The sequence below is a fragment of the Geotrypetes seraphini genome, chromosome 6 (assembly GCF_902459505.1).
Source record: "Geotrypetes seraphini chromosome 6, aGeoSer1.1, whole genome shotgun sequence".
In the NCBI taxonomy this organism is placed as follows: Eukaryota; Metazoa; Chordata; class Amphibia; order Gymnophiona; family Dermophiidae; genus Geotrypetes; species Geotrypetes seraphini.
This window is the reverse complement of record NC_047089.1, coordinates 43,279,330-43,303,480: the sequence shown is the minus strand read 5'-3', so window position 1 is coordinate 43,303,480 and position 24,151 is coordinate 43,279,330. Positions and strand designations below refer to the sequence as shown.

General features: G+C 43.0%; 1 protein-coding gene across 3 annotated transcripts in view; it reads right to left on the bottom strand.

Moving 5' to 3' along the window:
• Positions 1 to 1,906: 1,906 nt before the first annotated feature.
• FGF9 (fibroblast growth factor 9) overlaps positions 1,907 to 24,151 on the bottom strand; it is a 92,063-nt gene continuing 69,818 nt past the window's right edge. For all 3 annotated transcript variants that reach the window (XM_033949369.1, XM_033949368.1, XM_033949370.1), the window contains exons 3-4: positions 21,435 to 21,538; positions 1,907 to 3,055 (exon numbers count right to left, since the gene is read on the bottom strand). In XM_033949369.1, the coding sequence (XP_033805260.1) occupies positions 2,810 to 3,055; positions 21,435 to 21,538 (350 nt within the window). In that variant the 3' untranslated portion in view covers positions 1,907 to 2,809. The remainder of the gene's footprint in view (positions 3,056 to 21,434; positions 21,539 to 24,151) is intronic.

Sequence of the window (24,151 nt, the reverse complement as noted above, 5' to 3'; positions counted from 1 at the left end):
AAATCCTTTTACTAAGCTGTGATGGCAGTTTTAGCGCGCACTTAGCGTGCACCAAATTGCCGCGCGCATTAGACGCTAACGCCAGCACTGAGCTGGTGTTAGTTCTAGCCACGTAGCGCAGGTTTAGCGCGCACTAAAATTCTGTGTGCGCTAAAAACGCTATCGCAGCTTAGTAAAAGGAGCCCATAGGCTTTTAAAACCCCCGGCCTACATTTCAAGTGCCTAAGTTTTAACATAGGCGCCACTAGCCACAATTCTGCAAACGGCACCTAAGTGTGATCGACATGAGGACGGTGCCATTTTTCTAGGTGCCGGCCAATTTAGGAGCCATGTATAGAATTAACATAAAAAGAAAAAAAAAAAAAGCCCTTTTTAGAGACACGTTCAAAATGAGTTACGTCTCATATTAAAAAGCACTTAGCCAATTTCTTAACCTAGATTGCCAAAATTTTTTACATACAAGACTGCTCCTGTGGGCCTGGCACTTTTCTCATAGAACATCATCACACATTGTTTAAGCTCTTTAGGAAAATCATAGGGCAGTGGTTTCCACACCTGATCCTGGAGGCACCCCAGCCAGGCACGGTTATCAGGATATCCACAATGGATATTCTTGAGAGATATTTGCATGCAGTGGAGGATATCCTGAACACCTGACTGGCTAGGGTGCCTCCAGGACCAGGTTTGGGAACCACTGTCGCTGGGATATACTCTGCATTCCTTTTTCACCCGTTTCTTCCTTTTTGTGGTCTCCTACTTGAAATAAGGAGTACCGTATTTTCATGCATATAACGCACGCGTTATACACGATTTTACAAACCGTGCATAACCATGCGCGTTATGTGTGTGAGCACATTGTACAAATTTTTTTTTTCATTCTGATCTGGCATTCCCCCTGCGAACCGGCATCCTGGCCCCCCCCCCCCCCGCTCGCGTCACCCCCTCCCCTGCGATCCTACATACCCCCCAGCACCGCAAAGACAACTCTTACCCGATTGGGTACCGGCACCGGCACCAGCACCAATACACAGGATGTGCCAGTGCCAGTGCCCGAAGATCCTCCCTCGTTGGGTTGGGCTGGGCGGTGCGAGAGAGATCCTCCTTCTTCCTGTGCCGGGCTGGACTAGGCTTTGAGCATTTGCGCATGCTCAAAGCCTTCTGGTCTCGCTCTCTCCGAGATAATCTCGGAGAGAGCGAGACCAAAAGGCTTTGAGCATGCGCAAATGCTCAAAGCCTAGTCCAGCCCGGCACAGGAAGAAGGAGGATCTCTCTCGCACCGCCCAGCCCAGCCCAACCCAACGAGGGAGGATCTTCGGGCACTGGCACATCCTGTGCATTGGTGCTGGTGCCGGTGCCCAATCGGGTAAGAGTTGTCTTTGCGGTGCTGGGGGGTATGTAGGATCGCGGGGGAGGGGGGTGATGCGAGCGGGGGGGGGAGGATGGCGGTTCGGAGTAGGCGGGAGGAGGTTTTAGCATGTGCGGTATACGCGTGTGCGCGCTATATTAAAATTTTATTACATAAATTTCTGTTCCCCGCGCGCAATACCCATGTGCGCGTTTTACACGGGTGCGCGGTATATGAGTGAAAATACGGTAAACTGTTATGGAAAGGACAAACCATATGGCTCCAGAAAAAAAAGAGGATAGATTGAGATATCCAGGTTTTACTTCCATTGAAAGCAATGAAAGAGAGACGGATGGATGTCTCAATCCATCCTCCTTTTTCTGGAGCCATAGGGTAACCCTCTACCTGATCTGAAGCACAGAGCTTCTAATATGGCTGCCACCACTGCATAGTCATTTCTTCGATATCTGCTAACCAGTACATTGAGCATTTAAGTTTTTGATGTGTATATATCAGTAGAATACTGCAAGTCATTTATTTAAAAGAAAATATTAACGACACAGAATAAAAATTGAAGACCCAACTTTATCTTTAATCCTCTGGGGTAAGCTATGAGACAAGCAGTCAGAAGAGTGAATACTCAGTGTCATGATTGGTGTGCATACTTTTACAATAATATGGGCACAAGATAGATTGCCACCTTTTGTACAATAGGGTCACTAGAATTTCATTGGATCCATGCATCTTTATAGTTATTTGCATGAACTTACCACAGGTTCATAGCGGCATTTGCCATTTAATGCTTACAGAGCCTAAAGCTTCCAAAATGCCTATCTGGCCTGTACATATTTCATTAAAAATAAACTCTATATAATAAATAAATATATAAAATAAATATAATGTTGCCTTTGGAATTTCTATAAATAAATTTTAACCTTTTATTTTACTAAGAGGTCTTTGCTTTGCTTTAAGCTCAGTGGGCTGCTACCCAGTGAGCAGATTAACTGAAAAGTCTCTCGTTTAAGTAAGACTGCACTCTCCATGCCTTTGTAAATGCAGTGTATATTGGAGCAGGCCACCAGCCAATAATCCTGATGAATCGAAGTATGGCAGCTATGCTGATATAGTGATGAAATACAACTGATCAAAATTTTTAAAAGCGTGTCTATTTCCCTGCATGCATCAGGCCTCTTTCCTCCTTGTTTCTCGCTCCTTTTTGATCTTTCCTCTTCTTTTGTTATAAATCAAGCGCGTGGGCACAGACTCCCCTGCAGGAGGACAGACCCTTAAGTGCAGAATATAATCAGCATGTCCTCATCCAAGCCTCCATCATTCATTATGCATGCGACAAAGTTTGGCAATACTGGAGCCGATGTGATGACACAGCTAATCAATAAGAACCCGCCGCGTGAAACCTTTTATAGTGGTTACTTTTTAAGGGCTCAGGTGAAAGAATTGTCTTTGTCAACTTTGGCTTAGAATATCCTTATATAGTTCTGGTACTTTGTCAGGGTCCACTGGTCTAGGTAAAAAATGTGTAAATTTTTGATGCCGCTTAGTCCTAGTCCCATCTCTTGGCGTCCCGTCTTTATTTAACGCAACGTAATATCGCCTTCCTGTGTCCATATGTTTGTATATATTTGATGAGTAGGTATTATACCAGTTTTCTTCAAATTGTTCTCTGAATACACATTCTTGGGTTAACTTGTCCTGGAAGACAAACAGAAATAGAAAAAGATATTACTCTAACCACATACAAATGATAAAATCTTAGTTAAAATAGAGCGTATATGGCAGTTCAAGTTTTATTTAAATTTGATAATCGCTTATATAATTTACTAAGCGAGTTACAATAAAATATAAAATAAACATACAATTTAATGTACAACTTAAAATGGGTTAGATGGACAGACATATAGACAAACTTGAAAAGATAAGGGAGAAAGTTACAAAGTTAATGTTTTTCATTTTTTAAAAAGAAAAGAAGAAGCCATGAATGGAAGGTACATGAGGAAAGGTAAAAAAAAATTTTTTTTATATATAAATGGTGTTTGGTACGTTGGATATAAGTCATTTAAAGATAAAAAGCGTCTCTAAAAAGGAAAGTTTTCAGGTTGTTTTTAAATCTATTAAGATCTTTTTCTTCTCTTATATGTTGTGGTAGGGTATTCCAGGTCTGAGGGGCCATTACTGAATATAGGTCATGGCGTCTAGTACCAATAACTTTTAAAGAAGGGACCGCTAACAGCTTTTGAGCTGTAGAACGAAGAGAGCGTGACGTATTATATGGAATGAGCATCCGGTTTATAAATTGAGGTTCGTTTGTGGACATTGTTTTAAACACTAGAAGCAGGATTTTATAGGTTATACGGTGATTAACGAGGAGTTTATATAATGCTCTGGCATGCAATATTATATAAGAAAAGAATGGGAAATTTTTGATAATTTCTGCAGTTACAAAACACTGGAAATATAGAAATGGCTTTGAAAATTATCTCCTAATCAAGGGGCCCTTTTACTAAGATGTGTTAAGAAATGGGCTTAGCACATTTTAATGCGAAACTCCTGCGCACTAAGGGCTCCTTTTACGAAGGTGCGCTAGCGTTTTTAGCACACGCAGCAGATTAGCGCGTGCTAACCCCACGCTACGCGGCTAGAACACCAGCTCAATGCTGGCATTAGCGTCTAGCACACGGGGCATTGTAGCGCACGCTATTCCGCGCGTTAAAGCCCTAACGCAGCTTAGTAAAAGGAGCCCTAAGCCTATTCCTAATGCATCCCTAAAATGGGGCTTTTAAAATATATTTATGCAGGTCCAGCACTATAAGCATGTGACACTCACAATAATATTAATGCAGGAGTACTTATTGCCTCCTATTTAGGAGGTGCTAAGTGTTCCCGCGTTATTTGTGTTATCCAGTTAGTGTGTGCTAGTGCAAGCAAGCTAGCTGGGCAAGCTTCCATGCCTATTCCCCACCCATGACATGCCTCCTCCTAAAACATAGCCCAAAAAAGTGCAATGACAGACAAGTTACCGCAAAACAATTTAGCAAGTTTTGCAGTACACTTCTCCCTCGGTATTCATGGGGGATAGGAGCAGAGCTGGACCGCAAATTGAGAAAAACCGCGAATATCTTCTCGTCCGGCTCTGACCAACCCCCACTTCCCTCCCGCCTTACCCCCGGCAACCCGGCCTTACCTGGTGGTCTAGAAGGCTTTTGGGGCAGGAGCGATCTTCCTACGCTCCTGCCCCGTGCAGATCGCCAATAGGAAATGACTGCTGTGACTTCCCGTAGTCTCTCGAGACTACGACGGGAGCTCACGACAGCCATTTCCTATTGGCGATCTACACGGGGCAGGAGCGTAGGAAGATCGCTCCTGCCCGAAAGCCTGCTAGACCACCAGGTAAGGCCGGGATGCCGGGAGGAAGGCTGGAGGCGGGAACGTGCTAAACTATGGGAGGGGTTTGTTTTCCCCCTCCCCCCCAAAAAATCGCAAATATGTGAAATCGCGAATGTCGAAACCGCGAATGGGGAGGGGGAAGTGTAAACCATTTTTCACATGCTAAGCCTATATTGGGGTTTATCACACTTTAGAAAAAGGGCCTCCAAGTAAAGATGCAATGTTACACTGGATCTGTGAATTTAAAACATGGTTTTAGATTTCAGTAGAATTTAGCCGATTAAGGGGGGAAATTTATCAACAGGTGCTAACCAGATTAGCATGTACTAAACACTAAAAATACCCACGATGGGGCTAATTCTATAAACAGCGCCTAAACAAATGGTGCCTGCCACATGTCAAACTCGGGCACCATTTACAGATTTGTGGCTAGCAGTGCCTATGTAAAAATTTAGGCACCTGAAGTTTAGGCAAAGGTTTTAAAGGCCTACATTTCAGGCATCTAAGTTTTTGGAGAATCACGTTTAGTGTTGTCTATCCCCCCTCTTCTACGAAACTGCACTAGCAATTTCTAGCGCAGAGCGCCATGCTAAATGGCCCGTGCTGCTCCCAATGCTCATAGGAACTCTATGAGCGTCGGGAGCACCGCAGGCCATTCAGCGCGGCTCCCCGCGCTAGAAACTGCTAGCTTAGTTTCGTAGAAGAGGGGGCTAGTCATGTTCTGCGAGTATGGTTGTGACAATCATACGCACGGTGTCAGTTGACAGTACTCGTATCATACGCGGGATAACATTCTACTTTGATTGGCTTTTGGTCAAATCTATTTGAGTGCCAGCATACTTCTTAGATCATCATTCGCGATTTCTAAGACTCCTGAGGCAGGCCTGATGGCCGAAACATGTACATGTCGAGTCATTGAGTCGATGAATGTTTTTTTTTGTTGTTTGACAATAAAGATCTTCAAATTACCAGACGGATTGGAGGACACTTTTTTAGTGCACATCATTCTTTTCTGGACAATTCCACTTTGGTTTATGCACATTGGTAGCTGTGGTTTTGGTTTTTTCCCCTGTTTTTTCTCTAGAGATGTTTAAATACCTCTACAAGGTATAAATGTGCATGAGCCGAGTCTCTTTCATTTCAGCAAGGGGAAAGGGATTGGGACTTGCATAGTGCCTTTTTGTAGTTATACAACCACACTCAAAGCAGTTTACATACAAATACATTTTATTTATTTATTCAGTTTTCTATACCGTTCTCCCAAGGGAGCTCAGAATGGTTTACATTAATTTATTCAGGTACTCAAACATTTTTCCTTGTCTGTCCCAGCGGGCTCAAAATCTACCTAATGTACCTGGGGCAATGGGGGGATTAAGTGACTTGCCCAGGGTCACAAGGAGTAGCGTGGGTTTGAACCCACAACCTCATGGTGCTGAGGCTGTAGCTTTAACCACTGCACCACACACTCCCCAAGCATTTTCCCTATCTGTACAATCCATCTAATGTACCTGGGGCAGTGGAGGATTAAGTGACTTGCCCAAGGTCATAGGGAGCAGCATAGGGTGCTGAGGTTATAGCTCTAACCACTACACCAGACTCTCCATTTGAAAGGACATGCAGTCAGTTTTGCAGTGGATGGCCTCCTTTTCGCTATCTGAATATGATTGTTTGCCAACGAGCGTCGGAGCTGTTACCACCGTGACTGGTGCTAAAAATCGCACTACGGTTTTGTAAAAGGGGGGGGATGCGGTATGCCACTGGATGGGAATCCAAATCTGGCTTAAAAATTGAGATCGTGAACAGAGTAAGAGTTCTTTGGGGAGGGTAGTCCTGGGGTTTTAATACTAAATATATAGATTGTATTTTAATGATATTTATGTCAGAATTTATATTTAATAAATGAGGATTGATTTACATAATATTAGATGCTTCATGACTATATGAATACTTAGATTATAAAATATTCATTTTAGAATCTATGCATGTAAATGTGCGAACTGCCTATGTTCGTCCAAACTCTGTCTAGGTGAACTCCCTCCTGTAAAGTATGTGCCACTGAATGGTGCTGTGTACTACAGGATAGCACATAGCTGGACACTGCTCATTTATATATCTATAAAAATAACTAGAACACACACAATTGTATATGTACCTTTGCCTATATCTAGGTGGCTCCTTATGGAATTACCTCCAAATGTTTCACATGAAGAAACAGATTAGAAAATGCAACCAGATCTTAAAATGTATTTTTTTTGTAACCTGGTAGTTTATACAATAACTAATGCAAACTTATTTTTAAAATCTGCAAAACGTGGAAATAAAGTCCAGAGCCTGTAATCAAGACCAGCACCTGATTGTGGTCCAGTTTAAAGGGATAGAAAATAGCAGAATCATTAAAATAAGGCAATGAGTGCTCATTCTTACAAAGCAGATCCCTGTGAAGCAATTCATTCATAAGGTGTGGCTCTATGACGGTGTTTGATCCATACAGGTACTGAGCTGAAGCTAAGATCTCTGAAGCAAATTAATATCATTGTATTTTCAGATTAATTTTCTGAGACCATATCATGATCACATTTGTGAATTTTGTCTGCAGAGTAATTTGGTTGAAGGCACAATGCAAGAGCCATAAAAACGATAGTAATTTGATGGCTCTTCTATAAGAATGACTTTCTGCTGGGAATTTGGGAAAGGCAAAGTCTACTGAACTTAGGATGTGGTCTCACTTCTCAGGGCCCCTAATAAATGATGGCAGATAAAGACCTGAACGATCCATCCAGTCTGCTCAGTAGACACACTTATTATCAGTTCAAGATTAAACCAACATTGAATGAGATCTAAAATACTTGAGCATTGTCTTTTTGGCATTTCTGGAACATAGACCATAGAAGTCCACCCAGCACTGTCTTTATGTTCAGCTACTGGAGCTGCTGTTGAAGCCCGCTCCAGCCTATCTGAATCCATCCTGTAATTTGTGGGCTATAGATCATAAAAGTCTGCCCGGCACCATCCTCATGTTCCAATTACTAGAGTTTACATTGAAGCCCTCTCCAGCCCCTTCTAAACCAGATTGCCATATACGGAACTCGGACCATATAAATCTGCCCAGCCCTGGCCTTAGTTCTTCCCAGCCAGAGTCACCCTCTAAGCACCACTTGACACATCAAAAGCACACATGCAACCATTTAAGATTTGTTTTTTTTTATACCATTCAGTTTCTAATTAGAGATCCTCTGTGTTCATCCCACGCCTTTTTGAATTCCAGCCCCATTTTTGTCTCCACCCTCTCCCTTGGGAGGGCATTCCAGACATCAACCAACCTCTCCATGAAAAAGAATTTCCCGACATTACTCCTAAGTCTACCACCCTGCAACCTCAATACACGTCCTCTAGTTTTACCATTTTCCCTTCTCTGGCAAAAGATTTGTTTCTATATTCATACCTTTCAAGTTTTTAAATGTCTGTATCATATCTTCCCTGTGCCTCTTCTTTCCTAGGGTATACATATTAAGGTCTTCCAGTCTCATACGTCATACTTTAGCCATATGGTTGCTTTTCTACTAAGCACTGCACAGAGACCACCTATACCATTTCTCATAGACCACCGCTTTGAGTCCCTACAGACATGAGCTGTATTTGAACCACTGAACTAAAGATGAAAGGTTCTGAAATCCTGTTACACAAGCATTGCCATGCTAAGACAGACCAAAGATCCATCAAGCCAATTATCTTGTTTCCAACCATAGATGTTATGCTGCTGGTTTACAGCAAATGGTTATACGAAATAATTTTTTAAAAACACACAAAGTAGCTTGCGTTTGACTCTCCTTCGGATAGGGTCATCAGGTGTTTACAAGTAAATTCACTGTAGAGTGAACCCTAAGAGTCCAGTTCAAAAAGAGGATGTGGTAAAAGCAGTTAGTATATCTGAGTTTTAAAAAGATTTGGCCAGGTTCCTGGTGGAAAAGTCCCATAAACTGCTATTAAGGTAGACAAGGAGAAGGCTGAATGTGTTGGCAAGGGCACATTCAATAGCACAGAATGTTTCTATTCTTTGGGACTCTCCCAGGTACTTCTGAATTAGCCGTTGCCAGAAGCAGGATACTAAGCAAGATGAACCTTTGATCTGATGCAGTATGGCAATTCTTAAGATTCACATATTTCCTCTTCCAGAGAGACATTTCCTTTTCCCAAAGGATGCAAATTCAAAAGATTCCTCAATAGGACACTCTCCTTTCAAGCAGGGATCTGGAACAACACCTTAAGTGACCTAATCCTGAACTCACTAACATACCATTCATTCAGAAAATCACTAAAAACCCACTCATTCGACAAATTTATCTGATCCTTCAATTCTGCTCAACACCTACCTCCTCTCACACGTTTTTTCTTCCTACCCTATATTGCCCGGTCACATAACTGTATAACTACCCCTTCCCAAATCTAACTGATGTTACCTCGATGTCCTTACAGCACCTCTTGTTGTGCACCATCTTGAAATGAAAAGGTATGACGGGATATAAAGCTTTTTTCTTAATTTTATGATTATATTATTATTAATTTTAAAAGCTTTTTCTGTGTGTAAAATCCATTTTACATGCCAAAAGAGGCTTTTATAAAACTGTGTAACTACATGCACACATCAAAAGTAGGTTCTGTGCAAAGGTGTTCCCAGGAGTCTAATTTGGATGAAGCAGAAGTGGGATTGTGATGTCCATACGTATTTTGTAAATTGTGCACGTACACATGTAGGATGTATGCTCATATGTATACTTTTTTTTTAAAAAAAGCATCTACATTTTTACGTGGGAATTTATAAAATAGGCATCCAGTATCAGCCCCAGTAGCTTATAAAGGTATATAGGATCCTTTTCAGTAAGCCGCAGTAAACCTTTGCAATGATCACATCTTAATGGCCTAAGATTAATAGTTCAGCCTATTTCTAGTTCTATAACCCATACTTCTCTGAAGTGAACACAATATTCCCTTTCCTGGGTTTCATTCTATCTATGCTTTTACATAGAAACATAGAATGAGACTTCAGATAAACCTACAAGCTTCAACAAGTCAGTACCTACTGCAGATCTTATTTGATCTTTCTTATTCCTGTGCTTCCCTACATTCCTTCAAACATCCTGTATACCACATTTTACAGAGAAGCTTGCCAACTACATATCCAAGCATTTGCAAGAAATGGGGGAAACTGAAGACCGAACCTTGGTCAATAACATGGCAATGGAATACATACTGTGTTTTCCATACAGGGTAATATTTTCTCATAAAATACCTGCTGTCCATACCTAATTTCCATCTCCTGTTTTAGCAGAGATGCATATACTGCTTAAAGTAACTTTCCCCTACGTACTGGAATATATTTAACATTTTCCTGAAAACAGAGCGGCTTCCATCAGTTTCATATTACATTTCACTAAATTAAAGACAATGGCATGGGGAAAAAAAAAAAAGAATTTTACTTAGGATCTGGATAAGTCCCCCAGCACATGTACTGTATCTAACAGTATGCTGTTCAGCCTGAATACCCACTTACACGCATATGTCTATTTAGAGCTAATCTTCGTTCAAAGTGACCTACTCAACATTAGCCCTTTAGTCTAAATGTGATGGCATACAGAACATTTGTAATGTGAGTTGAGCAAAAACCATTTGAATATTATAAAAACGTGTATAGTATAGGCAGTCCCTGGGTTAAGAACGAGTTCTGTTTTTTTAAACCATTCTTACGTTGACTTTGTATGTAACTCGGATCCTATACAGTACACCAGAGGTAGGGAACTCCAGTCGGGTTTTCAGGATTTCCCCAATGAATATGCATGAGATCTATTTGCATGCACTGCTTTCAATGCATATTCATTGGGGAAATCCTGAAAACCCGACTGGAATACGGCTCTCGAGGACCGGAGTTCCCTACCCCTGCAGTATACAGTCTATAAGAACATTAAAGAAAACACTCCTCAAAATAAAGTACTGCAGTTTAAATAGAAAGAAAAGATAGGAGATTTACACTTACTTTTGTTCTTCATCTGTCCCACTATTCCCTCTCCACCACCACATCCAACATTTTTCCCTATCATCTCTCTCTTCCCCATGCATCTGTATCTTACGCCTTTCCCATCACCATGTCCAATATTTCTCTCTCCCTCCCTGTGCCCAATTCACCTCTTTCCTCATTTCCCCTTGTGCAGCATCTCTCTTTCCCTCTCACTCAGACACCCATGCCCAACAATTCTCCCTTTCTATTCCCTCCCCACCTCAGCATCTCTTTCCCTCACTCCCTCTATTCTTTCATCCTATGTCCTAAGTTCATGCTCCCCCTCCTTTCCTCCATTTTGTGTCCCAAGTTCATGCCTCCTCCCTTCCTTCTGTGTCCCAATGCAACCCTGCTTCTCCCTTCCTGTGCCAACACAACCCTCGTTGTCCTTTCCTCCCATTGTTCCACGTCCCAAATCTGTGCCTTTCTCCTGCGTGTGGTTTTTTTAAAAAATAATTTATATTCTGCATATCCTACAATTCTATGCGGATTACCAATTATTCAGATACTCAAGCCGGCTCCCTTCTCCCAGCTGCACTTCTCTTTGCAAAACTGCAGCCGCGGTTCCCATATGTGGCCTGCAACTGACCCGGAAGCCTTCCTTGTGACATCAAAGGGAAGGCTTCCAGGACAGCCACGTCCCAAATCTGTGCCTCCCTCCCGCGTGTGGGGTTTTAAAAAAATAATTTATATTCCGCATATTCTACAATTCTATGCGGATTACCAATTATTCAGATACTCAAGCCAGCCCCCTTCTCCCAGCTGCACTTCTCTTCGCAAAACTGCAGCCGCGGTTCCCACATGAGGCCTGCAACTGACCCGGAAGCCTTCCTTGTGACATCAAAGGGAAGGCTTCCAGGACAGCCACGAGACAAGTGCAGGAGCTGTGAAGAGAAGGCAGCTGGGAGGAGGCAGGCAGCCACCGGAGGTAAAAAACCTGCAGGAGGGAGAGAGGCACGAATTTGGGACATAGAACGGAGAGAAGGACAACAAGGGGCACGTTGGGACATGGAAGGGAGGAGAGAGGGTTGTGTTTGGATAGGAAGAGGGGGCACGTTGGCACAGGAAGGGAGAGACAGGACCCTGATTCATAAGTACGAGTCTGACGTAAGTCAGGTGTTCTTAAACCGGGGACTGCCTGTACCAAATTATGGTCAGCTGTGATCCAAGTAAGAGAAATCCTGCCCTGACCTGATGCACCTTGCCAAAAGGGAATCAAAAATTATAACAGACCATGAATTTGCTCTGTCGGATTTATTTTAAAAGCTTATATTCTTAAACCCTAAGCAGACTACAAAAAACATACATATGACTAAATTCAACTACTTCTAATACCTACACAGCAGTTTAAGAAAGATCACCAAAGTGGCTGGTTACAGAATCAACACAGACATAGCCATCTTTTCATGAAATATTCTCAAGGTGAATTAGAACAAAATAAAACCCATAATAAATGAATGAAGTAAAACATTAGAGCATTAAAGAAATGCAACATGAAGTATAAACCTCCTATGACAATAGCATCATTGGAAATATTCTACTACAAATCTCCATACAGATCAGACTGCAAGGATATGAGTTAAATTTGGTCCAGGACCAGTGTGAAGTTAGTAGGTGAGATGATGTGTTAATCTGAACAATTTTATCATTCTTAATGCAAATGAAATTATGATACAATGTTATATATTATATAATAGTGTCTTAAGCAGAGAAGATCCTAATTTAATTTATAGTTATTTATGTAAATTTACATATAGAGAGCACCAAAACATTAGCAAAGTTGGAGAATTTCTTTGTATCTTTGCAGGGGTGGGTATAATCTTTTCTTCAGAGTCTTCACATGACGACGCCCATTGTATAAAATATATACCAAACCTCAGCAAGACAACATTACAGAAGAAGCGTGATAGGAAGGAAAAAATGGGATACATACTGGCTACATATCACCTAGGACAAATAAGTTGCCCACATGTAGCTTACAATTAGGCTAATGATGATGGTTGGTGTTCAATAAATCAAATTACATGAAGGAAGTCTTATGGATAAACATCTTACATTGGAACAACATACTGATTTATTATTTAAGAAATGTATCTTGATGCTTTGGAAGCTTCGCACCATTAAGAAATATTTTGATGAAGCCTCTTTTCGTTTGCTGGTACAGTTCTCTATCTTAAGCATTCTTGATTACTGTAACATTATATATTTAGGTGCTTACAAGAAAATTCTCAAAAAATTGAGAATGGTTCAGAAAACTGCTGTCCGCCTCATTTTTGGTTTAAAAAAATGGGAGCTTATTGCTCCTTTTTATCAGAAACTCCACTAGCTGCCGATAGTCTAGAATTCTGTTTAAATTTTCATGCATTTGTTACAAATCACTTTTTGGCATGCCACCAGGCTATCTTGTTCCTCACTTCTCTTTGAGCCACTCTAATAAGAGTACACGCAGAGTGCATTTGTTTACATATCCCTCCATAAAATCTGGTCGTTACAAGAAGTTCCTTGAGAGAACCCTCTCGTTTCAGGCCGCTAAATCGAATGTAAGGCTTGGAAAAATTATGTTAGAGGTTTCTTCTTATTTTGATTTTAGAAAACTGTTAAAAAGACACAACTATTTGATAGGTTGGTATCTTAATGCATCCTGTTCTAACTTTTAATAAATAACTTTTTATTTATAATTCGATGTATTTTATCTGCATTGTATGTACCGTATTTTAACGCAGATAACGCGCACCCGTGTAAAACGCGCACACGGGTATAGCGCGCAGAAACCACGATTTTATGTACAAAAACTTTTGTATACCGCGCTCACGGGTATACCGCGCATGCAGCCCGACTGTCCTTTCGCCCGCCCCGACTCTCCTCTGGCCACCCCGACTCTCCTTTCGCCCTCCCCGACTCTCCATGCGCTGTCCCGACTATCCGTTCACCCTCCCTGACTTTCCGTGCACTGCCCCGCCTCTCCGTGCGCTGTCCCGACTCTCCGTTCACCCTCCCTGACTTTCCGTGCACTGCCCCGACTCTCCGTGGGCCCATGTGCCTCAGGCCGCGCCCCCAGGTGGGACCTAAGGCTCCAGGGCCTATTCTGATTGCCCACGCGCCTTAGGCCCCACCAGTAGGCGGAGCTTTGGGACGGATGGGCCAATCCGGCCTCATTCCGTCGTTGGCTGCCTGCCGGACAGGCGGGTTTGGCTCCCGTCTGTCCGGCCAACTACCAAAGGTACGGGGAAGGGGGGTGGGGGTGTCGTGGGGGTCGGCCAGGGGGGTCGCGGGTTGGCTGGGGGGGCGGTCGGAGGTTCTTGGGGGGGGGCGGTCGTTGGAGGGAGGGGGGTTTGCGTCGAGGGCAGGAGGGCCTGGGATCCCTCCTGCCCGTAATGTAGTGCGGGGTGGGGGTAGGGGGTCACCGTGGCCAGGAGGGTTTAGGCTCCCTCCTGGCCCGATATTGTCGGGGAGTTGGGGAGTCGGCCGGGCAAGAGGGCTTGGGCTCCCTCTTGCTCCGATCGTGGATGCGGGTGCGGGTGGGAGCGCGTGCGAGCGGTCATTGGGGGTGGGGGTGCGAGCGGTCCTGCTGGGGGGGGGTGAATCGGGCGTCGGGCGGGGTGGGAACTATGTAAAAAAAATTTTGTATACCGCGCTCACGCATATAACGCGCGAGGGGTATGCGCGGTAGGTAAAAACGCGTATAACGCGCGCGTTATATGCGTGAAAATACGGTATTAGCTTTACTTGTTGTGAACCGCCTAGAACCTTTTCGGTATGGCGGTATATAAGAATAAATGATTATTATTATGGTCAACTATTAGATAGAAGCACATATAAGGTGCTTGCTCAGGATCCATTCTTAGAATTGCTGAAACAAATAGAATGGCTACCTTTGGCAGCTGGCTTATTGTCATATAAAGAATGGAAATTTCTTAATTATAGAAACACCAAGGGCTCCTTTTACGAAGGTACACTAGCGTTTTTAATGCACGCACCGGATTAGCGCACGCTAGTCGAAAGACTACCACCAGCTCAAGAGGAGGCGGGGTAGTGGCTAGGGTGTGCAACATTTTAGCGCGCACTATTCTGCGCGTTAAGGCCCTAACGCGCCTTCATAAAAGGACCCCCAAGACTCCAATTTTTTATATTCTAAGCTAAAATCCATAATCACTTGCATGATCCTTCTAGCGGACCTATTGTTCTAGAGACTCACTATTAGAGAAAATCTTTTAATATGTGTTTTGTATCCCTTGGTTTTCCAAATACTGTCTTATCTTAGAGATACTATACATTAATTGGAGCATATTCAGATACCATTGAACAGCATATTGCTAGATATTGGATGTTCAATCTTTACATACCTCTATACTATTGCAATAAGCTCTAGAGGTGGTTGAACAGTATCTAAATTCACTTTCACGTCTCTGGCAAGTGCCTTCTAATTTTCAGTGGAGTTTACTCAAATACAGTAGCTCTATTTAATAATCATTTTATTTATGATAAGATCTATTTACAGCAGTCAGGTGTAGCGATGGGCGTGTCTTTTGCTCCCTCTATTGTAAATTTATATCAAAATTTGAGCAACAGTTTCAATCAAAGATGCTACTCTCATGTTGGCACCGGTATACAGACAATATATTTTTAATCTGGAAAGGAACCCAAGGTGAACCTGAAGAATTTGTCAAAAAACGTAATGGTCATCATCTTACTATATAATTTGATAGATAATCAATAAGTAGAGACTGTACAATTTAAAACTAATGTACATGTTAAAAACCCATAATAGGAATACAGTACTCCCCCGATATTCGCGGGGGTTCCGTTCCTGGAACCCCTGCAAATGCTGAAAAACCGCGAATACGGTTTTTAGCAGGGGAGATAGGAGAGGGCAGCCGGAAAGACAGGAGAGGGCAGCCGGAGCGCCAGCGAGTGAAGGAAATCACTCGCGGTATGCTCCGACCGCCTCTTCCTGCACTAAAGTCAGGCCTAACCAATCAGGAGCTGCTTTGACACGCAGCTCCTGATTAGTGAGGCCCGACTTTAGTGCAGGAAGAGGCGGTCGGAGCATACCGCAAGCGATTTCCTTCACTCGACGGTGCTCCGGCTGCTCTCTCCTGCCCGGTCATTCATGGTCATTAAATCCGCGAATGGCCAGGACTATGAACAGCGAACCGTGAATGACCAGGGGAACACTGTACATTGCTTAATTTTGAGAATATGCACTCATTTCATATTAAGAATCATTTGCGTTTCTCCCAGTTTTTGAGGTATCATCGGATATACGATTTAGATGACCAATATAAGAAAATCCGCAGGGAAACTTGTTAATAAATGTTTAAACAGAGGATATCCACTTAAGATGGTTAAGCAAAGTGATCTGAGGAAGGATTACCTTCAAAAGCTCATCATAAAATGCACTGAGTTAGTCTAATGAAAAAGGTATTACTTTATTTCCTTTGGGGCTTTTTTATTTCTATTTATTACCTTGACAAGTGGACTAACACGGCCACCCACCATTTAACTAAACCAGAAAACGCATCCATTTATGTTCAGGATTACATATGGACTGGTTTGACTTAAGCAAATAAGTTGATTGAAAACCCCACTTTGAGTAAACTGGAGACATTGTGTAGTTGGTTTTAACTGGATTTCTCGTCACTGAAGATCGACTCCCAGGTGTTTTGATAATATAAATGAACACAGTACATGCACCATCATCTCTATGTTGTGGGATCTGCCTGCTCTCATCCAGTCAAATTGCAAAATATTCCATGTGTATTATCTATTATAACATATGGAACTACAGGTGGCAAGGCTCCACAAACTGACAGCTTCAAAGATCTATTTATTCACTACATATAATCACATCCTAAATGTATTTAATTAAATACAAAAGCATAACAAAGGTGAGTTGTTGTCAAGTTTCTTTGTTCCTGTGACTTTCCAAATTGTTTCAGAAAAGCATCAGTAATTAGAAAGATTGAGCTATTTTTTTGTTCAGCATGAATACAAAGGATGCAAACACATTTTGGTTTTATGCAAACATTTATATTTTATTTACATGTAAGGGCATGTTAGTTATATCCCAATATCTGCTTTTGTATGATCTGTAATAACATTTTCAGGGCAATTCTCCATTCTCTAATGGGATGCCTCCATGTGGCCTATTCTATGAAGAAAAGATCACGTGCTTTTCTTTATAGAATATCAGTTTGCAATTACTCATACCCACTGAACTAGATTTACCCACAGCTTTGAATAAACTGATTGCCTATCTAACCACAAAGCAAACAACAAAAAGAGGCACTGGAGATGTCAAAACCAACTTGTGGTCACAATGTCTTTAATTAACAGTTTATACCATAGAACAATGGTGAGTCCTAAAAAAACAGTTGTGAACTTTTTTTGGATTGCAGCTGAGGACAGCACTCCTTAGCCTCTACCTCCTGCACCAGCGCAAACTTGGGTAGTGTCCCATACACGCCCTTTGCAGGTTTTAAGGTGCAGAAGGACATGTATGGGACGCTACCCAATTTGAGCTGGTGCAGGAGATAGAGGCTAAGGAGTGCTGTCCTCAGCAGCAATCCCCTGAGGAAGGCCATGGTATCGCCGATACTCGGATCCCAGTCGGGACTTTGTCTTTTGGAACTCTGCTTGTTTTAAAAAACTTTGATACAAACTGCAAATAAAGGATTTCTGACCATTCAGTTGGATTTGACATCTCCAGTGCCTCTTCTTGTGACTGCAACTTGTGCATTACCAGTTTGCACACAGAACCTAATTGTTTAACAAGTCAATTAGTGCTTATAATTGGCAATTAGGAAGTAATACTTGGCACTAATTAGAATATAAGTGCACAACTTTCTAAGCATATTCTATAAAGTGCCGTGCGTAAATTCTAGTATGTGGATCTCAACAGGGGGCGTGGCCAGTGGAGGAACATGGGGAGGTTGTGAGCGTTGCTAAAAGTTAGGTCTGGTTTTCATTGGCCTAAATGAGTGAGCCTAAAGGACTTTTTTGTGCATCCTTTTATTCAACTCATGTGTACAAGCTTTCAGGGGAGGAGTTTGGGCCGGGCATGGGTGGAGTCATAACTATGCACACTGAACATAAAATACGCATATATCATTAACACCCGAATATTTATGTCTTTTACTGAGCATGTGTAAAATGTTTGTCTGTGACCTCAGTCTAGGTGTAGCTGCTCCGGATGCTTTGCCCCTAGTATTTTATAAAGGCACACAGCCTCTTCTGCAGTATGGGCTTAGGACAGTGCACATAAAAACTACAGCATTAGCGCATGCAGACCGGTAGAGGATAACATTATGTACATAACAGGTCATCAATGTGTGAAGGTCATCGGCCCTATTTCTCGGACATGTCCTCCTTCTCGAGGACATGTCCGGGGGGGGTCCAGACGGCTTTTCAAAACCCAACACTTTGTCCGGGTTTTGAAAAGATTCCTGGCAAAATCGCGCCCGGAAAGTGCACCCACGCATGTGCGGCCGCCACGTGGCGACATCACACGTCACTGTGTCGCATCCACGCATGTGCGGATGCCATCTGGGGGCGAGGCTGGGATAGGGTGCGACCCAGGCGGAACAGGGCAGGCCTGGGGACTTGGCCATGGGTCCAGATTTTCCTTCAGGAAAATCTGTTAATCCTACCTATTTTCAGCCTGTTTTATAAAGGCAGAAATGGACCGACTGCCAAATTCTATATATGGCACCTAAAGATCAGCACTGATCAGAATGGCGCTTGGCGCAGTTCTATAAAAGGCACTTGCCATATATAGAATCACGCTTAAAGCCCATATGTGTGGCTAACTTTTAGGTGCAGCCATTTAGGAAAATAAAATCCAGGCCTAAATACCTGCACCTAAGTTGTACATAGATCAGACGTATTCTGTAACAGTACACCTAACTTTCATGAACTCCTCTGACCACACCTCCTTTTGAGATTCACATACTACTATTTGCATGCACTACTTTATTGATGTAATTAGAAAGTTATGTGCGTAATATCTAATTGGTGCTGCACAGCATCAATTAGGTGTTAATTGCCAATTAGCAGCATTAAGGGCTAGATTCACTAACCTGCTAAAATCAGAACAATCCGTTTCAGATTCGGGCAGGTCTAACTGATTCACCAATCAGTTGTGCTCAAATGGGGGCGATCGGAGGAACAGCCTCCTGTCACTGCTGTCAGGGCTCTGCCCTGATCTCTCCTGCCTACCCTGCTCTGCACCGATCGCTCTTGCCTGCTCGCCGGACTCTCCTGCTCTCTGCTGCCATTCCCTGCAGTGCAAGCCCATGGTTTTAAAGTGGGCCTGCACTGCGGGGAATGGTGGCAGAGAGCAGGAGAGTCTGCAGTAGTCCGACACCCCAGCCTGGCCCAACACCCCCCTGAATCAACCCCGACCAGCCCCACTGCCTCACTCACGACCGGCCCACCCGCCCCGCGTAACTTTTAAATTGTTGGGAGCAAGAGGGGTGCCCGGTCCCTCCTGCTCCTTACGGCAGGGCCTCAATCTTCAGGAGCAGGAGAAAGCACGAAGTCCTCCTGCAACCCCGCCGGCCGCTGTGCAATAGTGGCCTAAAGCCATGCCCCAGGGCATCATCTGATGCACGGGGAAGTGCCTAAGGCTTTGATTAGCTGAGGCGCCTCGGGTTCTTCCCCCCTTAGGAGGGGCTTGAGGCGCCTGAGCCAATCAGGAACTACCTTAGGCTCAGCCCTAAAGAAATCCCTGATTGGCTCAGGTGCCTCAGGCCCCTCCCAAGGGGGGAGGAACCCAAGGCACCTGAGCAAATCAGGGCCTTAGGCTCCTCCCTGTGCATCACATGATGTACTGAGGCGGGGCCTAAGACACAACAGACAAGTCACTGGATCCGGAGGAGGAGGGACTGGGGGACCAGGCCGGGCCGCGGGTGAGCCGGGCTGGGTAGCGGGTGGGGTGGGAGGCCTATGGAATAGGAGGGACTGAGCACACCCCCTCTCCCAACTTTCTGGGGCCGTGCCGGTCGGGGGAAAGGGGGGCAAGGGCCATGCCATATTCGCACGGGACGGGGGACAGCATCAGGAATGTTTGGTTTTTTTTAAATTGCCGATGTCAGGAGGGAGTTGGCATCCCTCCTGCTTTTTTCTTTGGGGGTGGGGGCGCGTTTGTGTGGGGGGAGCACATTTTTTTGACAGGCCTGCCTGTCTTTTATTCATTTTTTTTTATGGGGCAAATATCTGTGCCATGGAAAAAAATGAATAAAAAAGACAGGCAGGCCTGTCAGAAAACCTGCAGACCTGTCGATAACTCAGTTACTGACAGGTCTGCAGCAGTTGGGTTTGCCAATAGTAAAACCCGATTCGAAATAGCCAAGCAATCGTTAGTGAATTAATCGCTTGGGGTTTTGCTAATTTGCATGGGAGGGTCGGGATCGGTTCACTATAGGTTTTAGTGAATGGGGTTGGAGGGAAATTTGGTCGCAAAGGGCTCGCAAAGCGATCGGTTTGCTTAGTGAATCTAGCCCTAAATTAGCTTGTTAAACAACTTCCATGCGCAGCTTAGGTTGCACAGTATAAAATCTGGGTCTAAGCCCGTAGAGCAGAAAGCAAACCAAACCACATTGTTTAATGTAAATGCAGGCACAGCAAATTGCAAGTGGCATGGGAGCAATCTAATTAATCATTACCATAGTATTTCAGGAAATTCAAGTGCTAGAGAACAATTTTATAAAATGATGCTTTGTCAGGGAAGACACAGTTGTATTAATTTTTGGCAGCAAGAGTCCATTATTTTCAGCGAGGAAAGCACTGGTCCAAAACTTGATATACATAAACCTATTTCTGTACAAATTCTAATTCTCTCTTCTACAGTCAGTGATTTTGGTTATAGGTGTAGATTGCCTGCTTACATGGAGGGGGGAGGAGGGGAGGAAAGCAGCAAAACAGTAAGAAAGTCATATTGCTAGCAGAAGGACAAATTCAGCATCAGAATCTGAAACATTTAGGGTAGTGGTTCCCAACCCTGTCCTGGGGGGGGACCCCCAGCCCGTCGGGTTTTCAAGATATCCCTAATGAATATGCAAATCTCTCTCATGGCCTAAAGCCATGCCCCAGGGCATCATCTGATGCGCGGGAAAGTGCTTAAGGCCTTGATTGGCTGAGGCGCCTCGGGTTCTTCTCCCCTTGGGAGGAGTTTGAGGCGCCTGAGCCAATCAGGGACTACCTTAGGCTCAGCTCTAAGGAAGTCCCTGATTGGCTCAGGTGCCTCAGGCCCCTCCCAAGGGGGGAGGAACCCAAGGCACCTGAGCAAATCAGGGCCTTAGGCTCCTCCCTGTGCATCACATGATGTACTGGGGCGGGCCTAAGGCCCAACAGACAAGTCGTTGGATATCTTGAAAACCCGACTGGCTGGGGGTCCCCCAGTACAGGGTTGGGAACCACTGATTTAGGGGGTGTTGCCTTCCCCATGTCTGCCCAAAAACTTTGGGCAATCGCAGTACAAGGAAAACAACGCCAGGGCACTTACCATTGAGGTGCCTGCATACTTGGTTTCTAAATTACTAGACTATATTAAAAAAAAAAAAGTGAGGCCCTCTTTGGATGGATGAAAAGGATATGAATCAGAGACATTGAGATATTCAAAAAGCAGCATAAACATACCGATCCATAGAGCTCCCCCTTTTCATTCATTCCAAGGTACAGTCCACTGTCTACACCTCGAATGCTGACCAGTCCCACTGCTATACTGATAAATTCCAGTATGCCTACAAAACACAAAGAACAAGCAACAATTTGTAGACTGTTTAAGTCAACAGCAATTCACTCAGTAATTAATGTTTAACAATTGTCAGAATGATAACATGGAAACCATTGGAACATTTTTTTTTCAGATGCTGTCTCCAGCTGGTAGGAAATCCATGAACAGATTCTGTCCACGAGAGAGTTAACTTCTGTGTGACTGCTAAAATGATGCAGTCCAGATAATATAAGGATGTTACAGCCCAAGAGATTAATGTATTCTGTATCTTTCAAGATTTTTCTAAACAAATCCCTGTAACTGTTATAGAGGGGGGAAAAAAAGACTATAAGAAAATGTAAATATGAAATTACTATTTTTTAATTGTATAGCATAGAGTATATTTAAAGCACATACATACCATAATGACTGAAATAATGAAACCACAAAAGAGAGTAAGCACATTTATTGACTTCCTATAGCAAGCATCTGTCCCAGATCCACAAGAAATGTCCTTCTCATAAGCTCACATCTGCTGACATTCTCTGGGAAAGATACCTGAGGTGTGATCCCTTCACAATCACATCTAAACTGACAAGAATTCCCTAAGAGTCATTTTGCCTCCTGCCATATCAATACCTTGTTTCTGATTTTAGTAATTCCTCCTCTATAAATGTTTTATTTGCTTTCCTCATTTCCTTTAAACCTTAGAAAAACATCAATAGTTTGCAGAGAGCTCTGTAGAAAAATGCCCTATTTGTAAAAAGTGTACAGTAAGAAACGTGAATGGTACTCTATCCTGAACATCTGCATAAAACAGCTCAAAGTTATCTGGCTCTGGGGAGTATTTCTCTCCTCTGCAAAAATTGCTTAGCTCATCAATGAAGATAACACACACGCCTGCCTGGCACAAACTTGGAATTTTAATGAAGCAAACCAGATTCTTTAAAAAAAAAAAAAAAGCAATAGTGTGAAGCTATTTTGATCCAACAATCGCTCAATGAGAACATTAATATAGAATACACTACTATATTTAGCCTTTGGATTGGCAGTTGAACAAGAGCTACATGGTAAAGTGACAATCTGTAAAATTGTGCAAAACAAGCTCATTATTAGAAATTTTCAGATTCATATTCAAAAGCTCTTATGCTTTTAAGCATAGGTTGCATTTCAAGAAAAGTCCATTGCTGGCTAATGATAAATTTTGAACAGACAACTTAGGGCTCCTTTTACAAAGGTGCACAAGTGGTTTTAGCACGCGTGCTAGCCACTACCGCCTCCTCTTGAGCAGATGATAGTTTTTCAGATAGCACGCGTTAATCCGGTGCGTGCGCCAAAAACGCTAGCGCACCTTTGTAAAAGGAGCCCTTAATGTCTGTCCAAAATTTACTCATTTAAATTTAGGAGGGGTTGTGATATTTCAGGACAAAGTCAAAATTTATGCCGATAGCAGGAATATTCAGGCACTAACCAGAGAAATATATCCATTATGAATTTAAATTTTGGATCACATATTCAGTGATCTTACACAAATGAATAGGACTATTGGATATCAGATAAGCATATAATTCATTATCTAATCTTTATACTAGGGACATGTTTTTAAACACTTACCCTATGTTGACTATAATACTACGGTCTCATTTGACTAATAAAAGAGCACTCAGATTTTTGAACAATTAATTTTGTATCTCCTGAAAAAAATTGACTGTCTCCCAATCAATAACATTTATAAGGCACATAAATCTCAGCACTGGTTGAAGCTTTAGAGGAATGAGTGACCAAAATGATGTAAAGAGAAAACATGTCCTTTGCAAGGGAATATTGATCATAATGTTATATATTATTCAGAAGCAACAAGAGAAATAAAGGAGCCCACAATCCCATCTATGACCAAATGGTTTTGGCCTTAGTATTTACATGCGCATTTGTTTGAATCTGAATAGAATTCAAAAAAAGGTCTGGAGGCAGGAGGGAGAGATAATTTTATTTGTATATATCTGAAATAGTTCCACATTTCTAGTCATAAAATAATTAAGCTCATTAGGGAACAGGCTGTGCAAGTTGCTTATGGTGCTTTTATATAGGTATTAAATTTGTGTCTTTAGGGCCTGATTCTATATAGAAACATAGAAACATAGAAGATGACGGCAGATAAGGGCCATAGCCCATCAGGTTTGCCCACTCTACTGACCCACCCCCAAGTCTACTATCCTAGGGATCCCACTCCTGGTGACAGGTTCCCTTGGCTTAACCCTCTAAGGGATCCCACATGGGCATCCCATTTGCTCTTAAATTCTTGCACGCTGTTTGCCTCGATCACCTGCACCGGGAGCTAGTTCCAAGGATCAACCACTCTCTCGGTGAAGAAATATCTCCAGGTGTCGCCATGAAATTTCCCGCCCCTGAATTTGAGCGGATGCCCTCTTGTGGCTGAGGGTCCTTTGAGAAAGAGAATCTCTTCTTCCATCTCGATACAGCCGGTAATATACTTAAACGTCTCGATCATGTCTCCTCTCTCCCTACGTTCCTCGAGTGAGTACAGCCGCAAATTTTTCAGCCTTTCCTCCGTACGATAGATCCATGAGCCCCAAGACCATCCTGGTGGTCATCCGTTGCACCGACTCTACTTTCAGCACAT